We start from the raw sequence: 14,309 nt of genomic DNA, 5'->3' as shown, positions 1-14,309 counted from the left end.
ACCATGGGTATGGGGTGCATAACATACATATTAAACTAAAATAACTGCTCCTGGTTGGTCAGACCTGCAGTTATGTATGGCTGTGTAGCCAGGTATAGTATATGTCTGTCAAATCTTGTTTGAGTCAGGTTTCAGTAAGAATAATGACAGTTACTGTAGCATTGAGAGACTTCAGTAATGCAAGGAGATCATCGTAGTGTTTACTCAATGATCTAACATTATAGTTGAAAGCTGTAATGTTCTTGCTGGCAATGTGTAGAGTTTTAGCCTGACTAGCAGTGTACTAATGGCAATTACTGTTAGGATTATTTGTGCAGTTCAATAAGAGATTGGTATCAGGTTCGATGATTGCGTTCATAAGGGGCGCGTAGAGCAATAAACTATTGCAATTATCAAACAACAACAAAAATTTGCTGTTAACCACTAACAAATATGAAAATATGGACTAAGATAACTATTTTAAAGTTAAGAATAAAGGAGCTACTGATTATAAAAATATGAAAATAAAGCACTTTAGCACCTGAATAAGCACCTTACATATTTTAAAGCTAAAAGTAATGGAGCTACTAAATATAAAAATAAAACAAAGAAAATATAACATTTAGCACATGAATTAGCATCTCGTGTGTCTAAGTAACTGAGAATCAAATACTGTTATTCTCTAACAAATATGAAAATATGAGTTAAGATTAATATTAAAACTAAAAATGTACGAGGCACTGGGTACAAGATTCAGTGAGAAGTTTGCTCTTCATTTAGTACCTTTTTTTTAGGAGCTAATGATGCTAAGTAACATACACTATTAAGAATCAAGTTAAACATACGCTTGAATTTCCTGAACCTGTACTCCCTAGAACGCAGGTGGGACAGATACATGATTATATACACCTGGAAAATCCTAGAGGGATTAGTACCAAACTTGCACACGAAAATCACTCTCTATGAAAGCAAAATACTCGGCAGACGATGCAGCAACCCCCCAATGAAAATCAGGGGGCCACTAGCACGATAAGAGGCAACACAGTAAGTGCCAGGGGCCCAAGACTGTTCAACTGCATCCCAGCATGCATAAGGGGGATTACCAAGAGACCCCTGGCTGTCTTCAAGAAGGCACTGGACAAGTACCTAAAGTCAGGACCTGACCAACTGGGCTGTGGTTCGTTCGTCAGTTTCCGTGAAGCAAGCAGTAACAGCCAGGCTGATCAGACCCTGATCCACCATGAGGCCTGGACTCAGACCGAGCCGCGGGGGCGTTGACCCCCAAAACCCTCATCAGGTAAACTCCAGGTAATTGAAAAATTGAGGCACAATTTTATACAACACTTCGTAAAATTAACACGGCTTGGTTTGCGGGAGGGGAAAAAATTTGGAGCGTCGCCTGTGGGATACTTCCCCCAACTCAGGCCTCTGCCTGCCTGTACGTTAGACTATTAAGACTGGAAAGGAAGGCCTGAAAAAGAGTGTATGTTTAGTACAGACTGGTTTCACAACTTTAAGTTGCATAATAAGTTACATAATATTAAGTTTTCTGGTGAAAGTGCTTCAGTTCATCATACAGCAGCAAGTAATTCCACTGCTTAACTCCAGGAAATTATTTCTGAGGATGGCCATGAGCCACATCAAGTGTTTTATGCTGACGAGACAAGTGTTTTATGGAAGAAAATGCCAACAAGAATTTATATCAATCAGCAAGAGAAAAGTACACTGGGCTTCAAGACAGCAAAGGGTCGCTTCACCTTGCTCATTTGCTATAATGCGTTAGGCGATTTCAAGTGTAAGCCCATGGTTGTTTACTGCTCTAAGAAACCTCGTGCTTTGAAAGGTGTAGATAAAAACACCTTACTAGTAATTTGGAGGTCAAGCAAGTCAACATGGATGACAGAAGAAATGTTGACTGGTTTAGGCATCACTATTCCTGAATTCAAGTTTTACCTGCACAACAAGAACCTTGCATTTATGGCTCTCTTCATTCTTCATAGTTCTCATACTCATCCACAAACTTTGCTGTATGTGACCCCACATGTAAAAGTTGTATTTTTACCTCCAAATACAGCATCTTTAAAACAACCACTAGATCGAGGAGTTATAAAGTCATTCAAGTATAACTACACATAAAAAAAAGTTATGAAAAAAATAGTTGCATCAATGGACTCTGACTCCAACCTTGCAGTACGAAGTTTCTGGAATAAATTTAACATTGCAGGTGCCATCAGCTATGCTGAAAGTGCATGGAAGGAAGTGCCCCAATTAATATTAAATGCAGCCTTCTGTTGTTAATTCTTTCACTGGTTTTCCCTTGCTCGAGAGACAGATTCAGGAAATTGTTCAGCTGGCAAAGAGATTACCAGGTGATGGTTTTGAAGATATGAATGAAGAAGTGAATGAGCTCTTAGAAGATGACGATGATAAAGACAGGAGTCCAGAGGAAATGTTGACAGAGCTCGATGCACAGATATAAGGGAGCCACATAACAGAACATGAAGAAGAACCTGAAGAAAAACAGTTAACATTGCAGCAGTTATGTGAGCAGTTCTATGTTACTGCTAAACTAGCAGACTTTTTCAATGAGGGCCCTGACAAATCTAGATGCAGTGCTTTGAAATGGGGTCTAGACCAGCTGATGATGCCTTACTGTCAGCTGTATAATGTACTGCAGGGTAAAAGAGCCCAGAGATCCATTACAGAATTTATGCACACTCCAATACAACCATCGACTTAAGTACCAGAATCTCTACCATCCACTTCTGCCGACAACCAACAACCATCCACCTCGGCCCAGTAGGGCCAAATCATGCATCTCCACTCTCTTCACAATCATCCACAAACACCAGCACCCACAATTTAAGGTAAGAAATGCCATTATTTCTGTCGTATTTTTAGGTTTAAGAAGTAAAAACATAATATATCATGCCAATGAACTACAAGTACATTTATCTTTGATGAAGAACTACATGACTTGGTGACTCTTGACCACTCGGATGCAACCAACATTAATATTAATGAATCTTTGGATGACCATAAGAGACATGAACTACTTCAATGTGTGAGTAACTTTTCAGACGTCTTTACTGATATTCCAGGTGTTACCTCCACGGTAGTCCATAAGATTGACTTAATGACAGACAATCCTATCAAACGAAAATTATACCCAGTTCTAGTTCACCTTAGGGATACATTTGACCGAGAGGTAGACAAATTATTAAAACTAAAGATCATTGAACCTTCAGTATCTTCATATTGTTCACCAGTAGTCATGGTTAAGAAGGAGGATAATTCATATAGACTTGCTATTGACTTCAGAGGCCTTAATGCTATAACTGGGTGGGATGCTGAGCCTATGCCCTTAATAGATAGCGATCTACACAAATTTTATGACGCTTCCTTCTTTTCAGAGATTGATATTGCACAGGCATATCATCAAGTAATGTTAGATCCTTCTTCTGAGCAGTACACTGCTTTTCCTACACACCAAGGACTGATGCAGTATAGAACTATGCCCTTCGGTTTGGTAACTGCCTGTGCTACCTACGTGAGACTGATGAGAAAGGTCTTGGGTAATATGCCAAATGTTTCAGTTTATTTTGATAACATTTACGTAATGACATCTACATGGGGTGAACATATCCAAACATTAACATCAGTTTTGCGTAGGTTACGCTCACATGGCATCACTGCCAAGCCGAAGAAATGCTTCCTTGGTTATAACAAGATTAGATATCTTGGACTGATACTTTCTAATAACTCTCTGCAGCCTCTTCCCAGTAAGATCAAAGCTTTATTAGAATTTAAATTCCCCAAAACCAAGAAGCTCATGCGAAGCTTTCTTGGTTCTGTAAATTTTTATGCACGGTTTATCCCGAACCTTACTGATCTTACAGGCATCTTATCCGACTTCCTTAAAAAGTCTGTGAAGGAACCTCTTGAACTTTCGAACGTAGCTCGGGAAAAGTTTAATGAGATTAAAAGTATCTTTTCGACAGACCCTATACTTAAGATTCCAGATATTAATAAAACATTTTGTTTGAGAACTGATGCCTCCAATACTGGCTAAGGTGCGGTGTTACTACAATACCATGATGGTACTCCCTTCCCTGTATGCTTCCTAAGCCGGAAACTCCTTCCTGCAGAAACAAGATACTCCACAATAGAAAAGGAATGTTTAGCCCTTGTGTGGGGTATCTCCAAACTAAAATTTTATTTGCTGGGAAAAGAATTCATTTTGGAAACGGACCACAAACCTTTGATATACCTAGAAACTTTTAAGGGAACCAACAGTCGCCTCTTGAGGTGGACATTGGCACTCCAGGCTTTTAAGTTCCATATTGTGTATATCAATGGTTCATCCAATTATTTCTCTGACTGGTTAAGTCGTGACAGTCAGTAGAAGATTTGCTGCCTTATGCGACTTCCACATGTTAGAACTTTTTCCTCGCCTATTCTTCTTATACTCCTTGACTATAAGTCTTGGTATGGGGGAGTGTGAGGGAAAAGTTCAATAGATAGGAGTAGCAATATAGTAATGATAGTTTCATTGCCGGCTACTAGTTAAGGTAGGGTAAGTCACGCTCCCGTTTTTCCCGCCTTTTTTACCCCCTCCCTGAAAGTGATAGTTTGACTGCCGGTTGCTTGTTAAGGTAGGGTCAGTCTAGCTCCCGCTATCCCTTCCCCTCCCTCTTCCCCCCCCTCCCCCGAAAGGTGACGTGTGGGGCTCTGGTCAAACAGTAAATCACTCAACTCACAGCTCCCAACACTACTGTAAGTACATGCCTGCCTTGTATTCTAGTGGATTTATTGGTTAAAAGCTTCACTTTTGACCAATAATAAACTTAGTCCTTTCAGTCTTGCTCTAGGTTGACTGTTGTAATAATCACCACGTCTTTTGAGTATTGTACACTGCCATGGAGAGTGATTATTTAAGCAGTGGGTAACCTGTCTATCTTTTCAGCTTTGATGACAGTGAGGGTCACCTGTCAATCAACGAGAAGAACAGGAGAAGGACTAACGTCCAGAGACTTCCCCATTTTGGATCTAATTACCTGTGCACCTGTATGAAATTGCAGGACGTAACCCCACATCATTGCAGCGGCAAAGAACCTGCTTTCCTGTCATCGGGATACTACTCACTGGTATACTGTGAAGAACTAGCCAGTGGATGGCCACCAACACCTGCGACCCCCCCACCCCCCCATCATCAGCAACGGCTACGATTTCAACAACAGTGTTACCAACACCAGACACCCCTGTAGATATTAGCGTTGAGTTCAAATGTTATTTTATTCATTTCATTTTTCATTTTTCTTTCAAATAGGATATACCTTTCATGTTTTATTGTTTTATGTTTGATTTAATAAATAATAAAGTGTTTATCTTTGTGAATTATTATTTCTTTTTCTATTCATTAATTTTCCTGAGGAGGAGCCAGCCTGAGTAATACTGTCTGAAGTTGTTACAGGGCTGAGTAAACCTTCACAACGTTAGACCACGTTGCTCCCGTCCCGAGGACAGTGAAGGTTTTATGGAGTCACGACTTCTAAACCGGGACAAACCAACGGATACCTCGTCCTGCTGGAATAAGAACCGTGTCAGTGTAGCAGGACATCGAAATGAGATGGTGAATGGAGGAAATAAGGAGCATCAATCACCCACAGTTAAGTAACCTTTCTAGTTATAGCAGACTGATACTGGCCAGTTAGGTATGTTGTAATTGGATAGGTTTTTTTTTTTTTTTATTTTATTCGCCGGTATTCTCCCGGCCCGGGTCTTTTCCAAGTAGTGGTGACCCGGCCTTGGCTCCCTATCTGGGGAGTGTCTCGAGACTAAGTCTCCCATGGGAGGAGGTAAAAGTACCCCCTCATCTTTGGGACAAACTGTCCCCAGGCCTAGCCACATTCCCCGCCCTCACGGGGCTCGTAGGGAGAAGCTAGGCCTCTGGTCTGCCATCTACCCCGCCCTAAAAGGGCTCGTGGGGATGGCAGTCTTATGAGCTGCAGATGGTAGCAAGCTCAGGCTTTTTGGATAGGTTATGGGTGATCCAGCTACATCAAGTGACCACCAGAGAATATCTGGTAAGTGGTGAGATTATGTACCAGTGTTTTTCCTTGATGGATATATCCATGTGTAACCTACCCCTCCCCCTTCATTCAGTTACACTAATATAATCTATACAGTCCACAATTAATTAGTAGCGCCGTACTTGTGGGTGCTATCCAATCTATACTGGTCTCGGATAGATATGGATAAGATTGTGAGGTCGAAGGAACCACCTGCCGTGACCAGGGGTGGTTAAGTTTTCTTACATGTCTACACGGGGTGACTACGGTAAACAATATGATTGTCTCCCAATGAGATTACTTGTCTGCATGTAATGTTGAGGTACATATAGGTAACATCCTACAAAATTTTCCATAGTGTATATCCACAAACTGTATACGTCTCCTGTTTCAAAAAGGAAGAAATTTCTAATGTTCGTCACTTCACCACACTAAGTACCAATTTGTTACTGAAACCTTTTCACGGCAACGCCGTGAAAAGGTTTCAGGATGATAAATGGTCTTATGTTGTTATATACATTCACTGTTTATCGTATTTCTACAAACCTGTACACTTTTCGTATTTCCTCAAGTTTTTGCGCCTTTTCGTATTTCAGCAGGAATTTTTTACTCAATGGTATCACTAGGTTACAGGTCATGTGTATTAACAGGTTAGATTAAGATAATTAATACGAGCTGACCTGCGTGGTAGGGTTCAGGTGACTGCTGGCAACTGTTTACAACATGAACCTGCCTCTTTAGGCCTAATTTCAGTCTTAATTTTCACCTTAGCATTTATTATGGTATCTTATCTATATACTATGGTACCACTGTGATATACACTATAACACTATGTATGCCACTATTATCAGGGAAACTTTCTTTCCTCTGACAAAAAGTTCTAATATTATTGTTATTTGCACACGGCACATAGGCCTATATTTCCCCTCTGGGAGTATGGTCCTACTTTGTTATTGCACAGGTGTATAAGGTACATTGTACCATATACATTGTACCATATAACTCACTATGATAACATGAACCTAGATAAGTATGTTTATGGAGCAACTTGCAATGTGAACAGACTGATGTAGTGGCCAGGCTTAGGCTTGGTTACAAGTACTTCTGGCAGTCTGGGAAATACACAAATGATGATCAAACTAAATGCAAATTATGTGATCAGGCATATGGTTACTGTCTTGAACACTGTGCTTAATTGTCCACTTATTGAGGAATACAGAGACAGACAGTATAATAACCTATGTGACATGTCAAGATATCTTACGAATGAAAATAAGATACCAGATATACTAAGCAAATTTCCTAAATTTGCTTGTAACAGATAAGTGAACTGTAGATCTGTAGATATAAATCCATATGTACACCTGTTAACCCTTTTGGGGCATAGTTCATAGACCTTTTGTGTATCCATATGCTCTTGCGCTACCGTCCACAGGCTGGATATGGGGTGCAAAATAAACTAGCCTCTTCGGTGGCAAAATCTAGAATCTAATCTCTGCACTGAGGCAGTTGTCTTGTAGTGTGAGAGCACAGGTATCTCTTCTGAGCCCATTTCTTCTTCTCAGTAATAGGAAGCTATCTTAAAAAGTAATTACCATACCTCAAATAAGAGGTATGGTAATTACCAGTTATGCAGTTGTGATGTTGTGACCTGGTATTTCCGTATTACTTGTCTGATGATAGACAAAGAGAAGTCAGTGTGTGTCGGTCTGCTTCTAGTCCTCAACTGGTACATATTGCAGGCGTTTAGCATTGCAGTGTCTACAAGGAAAAATAATTTTAAGTACTACCTATAACTCAAACACACACGCAAAAAAAAATTCTGCATACAACGTTTTACAAACAAAAGAATGTTATTCACGTAATCTATGACAGCAGCTGGTTTCACAATGGGTTCATTTCTTTTCTGTTCACCTTTCCTGTTTATTTCATTTTGTTCAAGTGGATGGTTAATGGTTGTGAACGATGTCACGACAAGTTTGTCATGCCAACAGAATGCCAATATGTCATTGACATGAAACACCTGCACTTCACCACTGCCAATGCCTGTGTTGAATCTAGACATGTTTTCATGTTCCACGCGATATAACATATGTCTCTGTCAAGATGACATGCTAAAAGTCATTGAGTAAAGGGTTTGTGTGTTCCATTATTTTCCTCACATCACCCAAGATTCCTCACAGATTCCTGGTATCTTTCAGTGTTTTCTTTCCTGTGTACAAAATCAATGGGATGCCAAGCTACTTTCACTATCACACAAAATGAATATTTTGTATGATTGTGAAAGAGATTTCTTTTGCTTAGTATAAATTGCTTGGACGACAGTCTGCCTTAGAAAAAGGATTAATGGCTCGTCAATCGCATGGTTCTGGAAGGGATATAAGAACTCACCGAATTTATTTTTCAGGTGCACGAAAACATTCCTAGTTTTGTATAACATGTCATTCTTGTTTGGATTACTCTTGTCCGAAAAGTGAAACATAGGCAACAACAAGACAAAGTAATGATGGGGATGAGATCAGTAAATGCCAGAATACACATTAGTCAGACTATAATCGACCAACATCTTGCAAAACTGTACTTATGCATGAGCAGCATAAGCATGATTGTGATACAGAAGAGACAACTTAACCATAGTGTCTTTACACCTATGAGTTCATGTCTGTGTTGCAACACATGTTACCATTGTTTACTGGTAATACTTGTTGGTTTGACTCAGTGTCATTCTTATTAGTGGTTCACTGAAACACAATTCAAAGAAACCCAGTACATCTGAGTCCTTGTTTACTGTGCTGTTTAGCATATTATTATTATTATTATTATAATCAAAAAGAAGCGCTTAGACATGCTGTTTAGCAGGATTCAACTGTATGTTCTCTCAAATTAATGGAAATTTGGCACAAATGTTGAATCTTCTTTGGAATCCCAGGCAATCTGATAATAGTTGCTGGACATGTGTGATTGGTTGTGGTGGTTGTGTGTTTGAGGGTGGATGAGGACAATGGTTGTCCTCATCTCACGGCTGGTACTAATGCCACAAACATCTATTCTCAGCACCTAGTGCAGTATGCCTGACTGGCACTGCAGGTGGTGCACTGCCCATGCCAATTAAAGCACCACCATAATCACTTATTATTAATGGCTGGTTTTGTATTGATGGTTTTAGTTTAGTTTAGCTTTATACATTTATTATGCACCCCATGCCCATCCTGTGGGTATGGGGTGCATAATAAATACATAATGAACCTAGAGTTCATTACAAAGGTAATGAACTCCAGGTTGATCTGGTCACAATCATGGCAAGTTACAAAGGTAATGAACCATCTTCACTCTTATACAAGGTTACAATCATGAACAAATTACAAAGTAATGAGCCACTGACACGTCCACACCCGGTCACAACTGTAATGAGTTAAAAGTACAAATATTAACTGGGTCACACACTCGCATGAGCGCGCGCACACACGAGCGCTTGCGCATACACACGTGAGGGCGCATGCACAAACGCAGACACACTCACATGCACACGAGCATACAAACATACACACACACACACACACACACACACACACACACACACACACACACACACACACACACACACACACACGTGGTAATACTTTACCGTGAGGAAAGTCAGGGTATTTCTCCAGAATGGCCTTTAATATACCACTTGATAAAATACTTTACCATTTCTTGAACATTTCTGAGTGAGTTGTCTCTAAATTCATTAATTTTATCGCACTCCAGTACATAATGACGCAGGGTGTGACAATAGTCCATCTGGCAAAGTTTACATTTCGTTTGGTCTACATCTGGTGACGGTGATTTAACCTGCCTAAGATACTTGTAACCCAGCTGGAGCCGGGCGGTAGTGACATCCAAGAGTCTGCTTATTTTGTTGGATGTACCATAGACATGTGGCTCCTCCTGCATGATGGAATGATGATAGATGGACTGACTGGTGTCAATCTTCCTAAGTCTTAAGTCAATAAAGTTCAACTGACGTTCTTTTCGTATGATTGTTCTCAAACTTCTGACAACCCAAGATTGTAATCTACCCACTCTTTGAAAGCATACAGCTTAGCCAATTCATCAGTTCTATCATGCATCTGGAGACCAATGTGAGATGGAATCCACAGCATGTGCACTCTGACTCCACTGTCCACAATCCTACCATACCTGTGTCTGGCTTCTGACACAAGCATGCCACAATTTATACTTAATGAGTTGAGAGCATTTATGGATGACAGAGAATCGGTACAATTAAACTGAACCTTAGATACATGGAAGTTAGATCATGTCGGAAGTCGGTTCAGGTTTTTTCGATCCATCTGGAGGGATGTTCACCAGTGCTGAGGAAAATATGGAGGGCTTCTGTGCAGGGGTTTGAATGGGCTAGTCTAAGCATATTGACCCCAATGAGGATATTTCTTTCAGTAACACGATCATTGGTGCTTGGAATATCAAGTTGTTTCCCCATATTTACAATTTTGGCCGTACGAGGGCATCATAGGATGATCCTCATTGCTTCGTTCTGCAGTTTTTCCAGCCAACCAAGCTTCCAGTCAGACACAAGAGCGGGTAGTGGTGTAGCATAATCAACTAATTATATAATATAAGCAAGATACATCATTTTCACAATTTTAACATGATTTCCATACCTGGGATGAAAACCTGCCACAACTCTAAGTGCTCTCAGCCTTTCTTTGTATTGGCGACAAAGTCTCGTTACAACAGGTCCAAGTAGTGGGATCTCAAAGCCTAGATACCTGTATCTACGTAACATATTCTAGAAGAGACCCATCATGCAATTGGATCTGGTGAACTGTGCCTCTCTGTCGAGGAGGAGGACTGTTGAGTATCTTTGTTTTATCAGTAGAGATTATCAACCCCAGGTCCCGACACGAGGCTAGTACATGATTAAGAGTGTTTTAGGTATTGGAGAATCCGGTGGTGTGAATCATTATATCAGCAAAACTAATCATATAATGATGGGGCTGGCTAGGTATAGCATTAAGTGTGTGATGAATGGTTTTGAAAACGGACAAATTGAAAATTGAGACACTTATGCAACATATGGGAATCTTTATTTAGGAAACGTTTCGCCACACAGTGGCTTCATCAGTCCAATACAAAGTAGAATGGTGTAAGGAGAGGAGTAGTTTGAGGTAATCACTCCATCAATCTTGTACATTCTACAAGACTGATGGACTGAACACATCGACTCCAGGCTGAGGGACTGATTACCTCAAACTCTTCCTCTCCTTACACCCTTCTGCTTTATATTGGACTGATGAAGCCACTGTGTGGCGAAACGTTTCCTAAATAAAGATTCCCATATGTTGTACAAGTGTCTCAATCTTCAACATAGCATTAAGTAAAGCATTAATTAGAATATTGAATAGGGTGGGACTGAGCACACCTCCCTGTGGGGTTCCTAATTCCAAATCTTTAGTTACATTTCTATGCCCCCGGAACAACACAGACGACTTTCTGTTGGATAGGTAGCCTTTAATCCAGCGGAGAAGCCATCCTCCAACATCCACTCTGGCAAGTTTACTAATGATTATATGTCGGTTGGCTGCATCAAAAGCAGATTTAAGGTCAATGAAGGTAGTGTATGAGTTGTCAGTGTGCAGAGGGAGAAAGGTGGTAATGCAATGATGCACACTCCTTCCACGCATGAAACCATGCAACCGAGGAGGCAAAAATTGCTTAATTCTGTGCATGAGACGATTAAGAATCATCCTTTCGAATGTTTTATACAAGCAGCTAGTAAGAAATATTGGGTGAAATGTATTTCGTTGATTGGGCTTTGGAATGAGAATAATGAGGCTGTTGGTCCAAGGTTTAGGGAGCTCCCCAGTTGCATAGCTCATGTTACATAATTTATGTAAATGATTACCTGGTATTCGACACAGCAATCTGAGTGTAGAGTGTGGAGCTGCTCTTAGTGCTGCATCAGGTATAAAGTTAGTGAAAGGAAAGTTAGTCATCTTCCTTGCTGAGCATAAAACAAACCAGTCTCTCCCTTGCATCATATTTGTCCATTAATTTTGCATGTGTGGTACTGGGAAAATTGTCAGTTAGATGTGACAGCCCAAGCACTGACTAATTCATTCGCCCTATGTAAGGAATGAGGGTGCGCGATCTGCCCAGTTCTGTTACCCTTAATTCTGTTTGTCCCTCCATGCCTGGACCATTGGCAAACTGTTCCCAGTTTGCCGCAGCTCAGGTATCGTTATTCAGGAAATATTTTGCCAGCCAGTGGCTTCTTTAATGTAAAACAGAGAAGAACGCTGGAAGATGATGAGGAGTTTGAGTTAATGACTATAGACATTAACTCCAGGCTTCTTCCTGGAGTTAATGTCTATAGTCCATCACATCTTGATAAAAGTAGATTATGTGAGCTTATACACTGTAGAGAGGTAAATGGTCTCCAATGGAAATAAATACCCACTAGCGAAAGTAAATCACTCCTATAAGTTTAGGTAACCTTTAAAGAATCTTGATACAGAGACTTCTCCAAAGATTGCCTAAACCTATACACATGACCTACTACCATTAGCAGAATTTTCTACTGGTGACACAACCTACTACTGCTTCACCTCGCTTGTCTGCCACTTCTCTGCACATAAGCTGTATTTTTATCAAAATTGATGGACTAATCACATCAATTTGAGACTGAGGGACTGATTACCTCAAACTCCTTATCATCTTCCACTCTTTTTCTCTGTGTTGGACTGAAGAAGCCACTCTCTGGAGAAACATTTCCAGAATAAAGATACCTAAATGCTATTGTCTCATTTATCATTAATGGCTGGTGTTGACTCCTATGATAGTCCTAACCATGCTTCCAAACAGCATGAACTGACATACAAACTGAAGCTTCACTTGCATTATCAACAACAGCCATGAAGTCAGACTCATCCCCACTGTCATAACCATTTCCTCTCACAGCTGCCAGAACCATGAGAGAATATTAGCTTTTACTTATGCCATGGACACGTTGAGGATGCACTGAGGTAGAGGGGTGATCATGAAGGTTTTCAGTGTCATTTTTGGTTGCTTTAATCTCAAATCCATAGAACTCCATACCTGAATCACTATCTCCACTGTAAGAACCATCACTGTCAAATACATGGTTGATCTGCTTGGGAGTTAAGATTATCAGCTCAGTGTACCATGGTGAACATGGTTAATTAACATGCTGTTCCCATGATTCATTGCAGCAGCCCCGATTTTTGTATACAGTGCACACCAACTGTACAGACCCGTTTTCTCGTATCTAGACCCTGCAGGTCTCTCACATCAAATTTGAAGGTGCTAAGACCTACATAATCAACACTGTAGATCTATGTGACCAAAAGTTTAAGGGTTAACATGAAAGGTAATATTAATAATGAAGCACTCTGGGACAGAGACAAGACATTCACTCCCACTGCTTAGCATCAGCGCATACAGGGAGGAGCTTGTCTGTACTGTAGTACAGAGCAACAGGTGGTACAGAGCAGCAAGTGGTACAGAGCAGCAGGTGGTAAAGAATAGCAGGTGGTACAGAAAATGAGATAAACTAATAAGGAAGGTTTGGAAGACATTAAATTAAATTAGACAACCTTAAGAGAAAGCATAAGATATGTCTAACCTTAAATATTTCATTATTTGCCTCCACCAGTTTCTGTGCTAAATCTTCCTTCAGGCCGCCACTCAAGCAACCAAGAGATTTTTCAAAGCAGCACATCCCTGCAGCTGGTTTATGAGTAAGAATTAATAAATCATTTATGAAAAATAAGGAATAAGCATTATAGCATATCTGAGCATTAATATAATGCTGTAAACAAAATATTACAAACTCTTAATTTAATATACAATTGTTTAAGAAAACTGTATCTATTACTATTACTGCACTATTATTATTATTATGTTTTTTAACCGCACTGGCTGTCTCCCACCAAGGCAGGATAACTCAAAAAAAGAAGAAACACTTTTGCCATCACTCACTCCATCACTGTTTTGCACATATTTGTGGAAAACAAAAATCCGAGGCAACAGCTACATCCCAGCAGATCCTTTCCACCTACATTGTATATTATTTAGTACAGTACTGTATTTACATCCTGTCAAATCATGAGTGGGAAAACCAGGCATTGGTACACAAGGCTCATGAACAAATAAGGAAGTTTTCTTCTTCTTTCAACAAACCGGCCGTATCCCACTGAAGCAGGGTGACCCAAAAAGAAAAACAAAAGTTTCTCA

At 40.2% G+C, this 14,309-nt stretch overlaps 1 protein-coding gene across 3 annotated transcripts in view; it reads right to left on the bottom strand.

The window, feature by feature from the left end:
- Positions 1–14,309, bottom strand: part of LOC128693588 (probable cytochrome P450 CYP44) — a 221,016-nt gene that overhangs the window by 111,689 nt on the left and 95,018 nt on the right. For all 3 annotated transcript variants that reach the window (XM_070080067.1, XM_070080066.1, XM_053783389.2), the window contains exon 6: positions 13,699–13,802. In XM_070080067.1, coding sequence (XP_069936168.1) covers positions 13,699–13,802 — 104 coding nt within the window. The remainder of the gene's footprint in view (positions 1–13,698; positions 13,803–14,309) is intronic.

The sequence above is a fragment of the Cherax quadricarinatus genome, unplaced genomic scaffold, assembly GCF_038502225.1.
Source record: "Cherax quadricarinatus isolate ZL_2023a unplaced genomic scaffold, ASM3850222v1 Contig127, whole genome shotgun sequence".
Lineage (NCBI taxonomy): Eukaryota > Metazoa > Arthropoda > Malacostraca > Decapoda > Parastacidae > Cherax > Cherax quadricarinatus.
The sequence above is the reverse complement of the archived record's forward strand: the minus strand, read 5'-3'. Positions and strand labels throughout refer to the sequence as shown.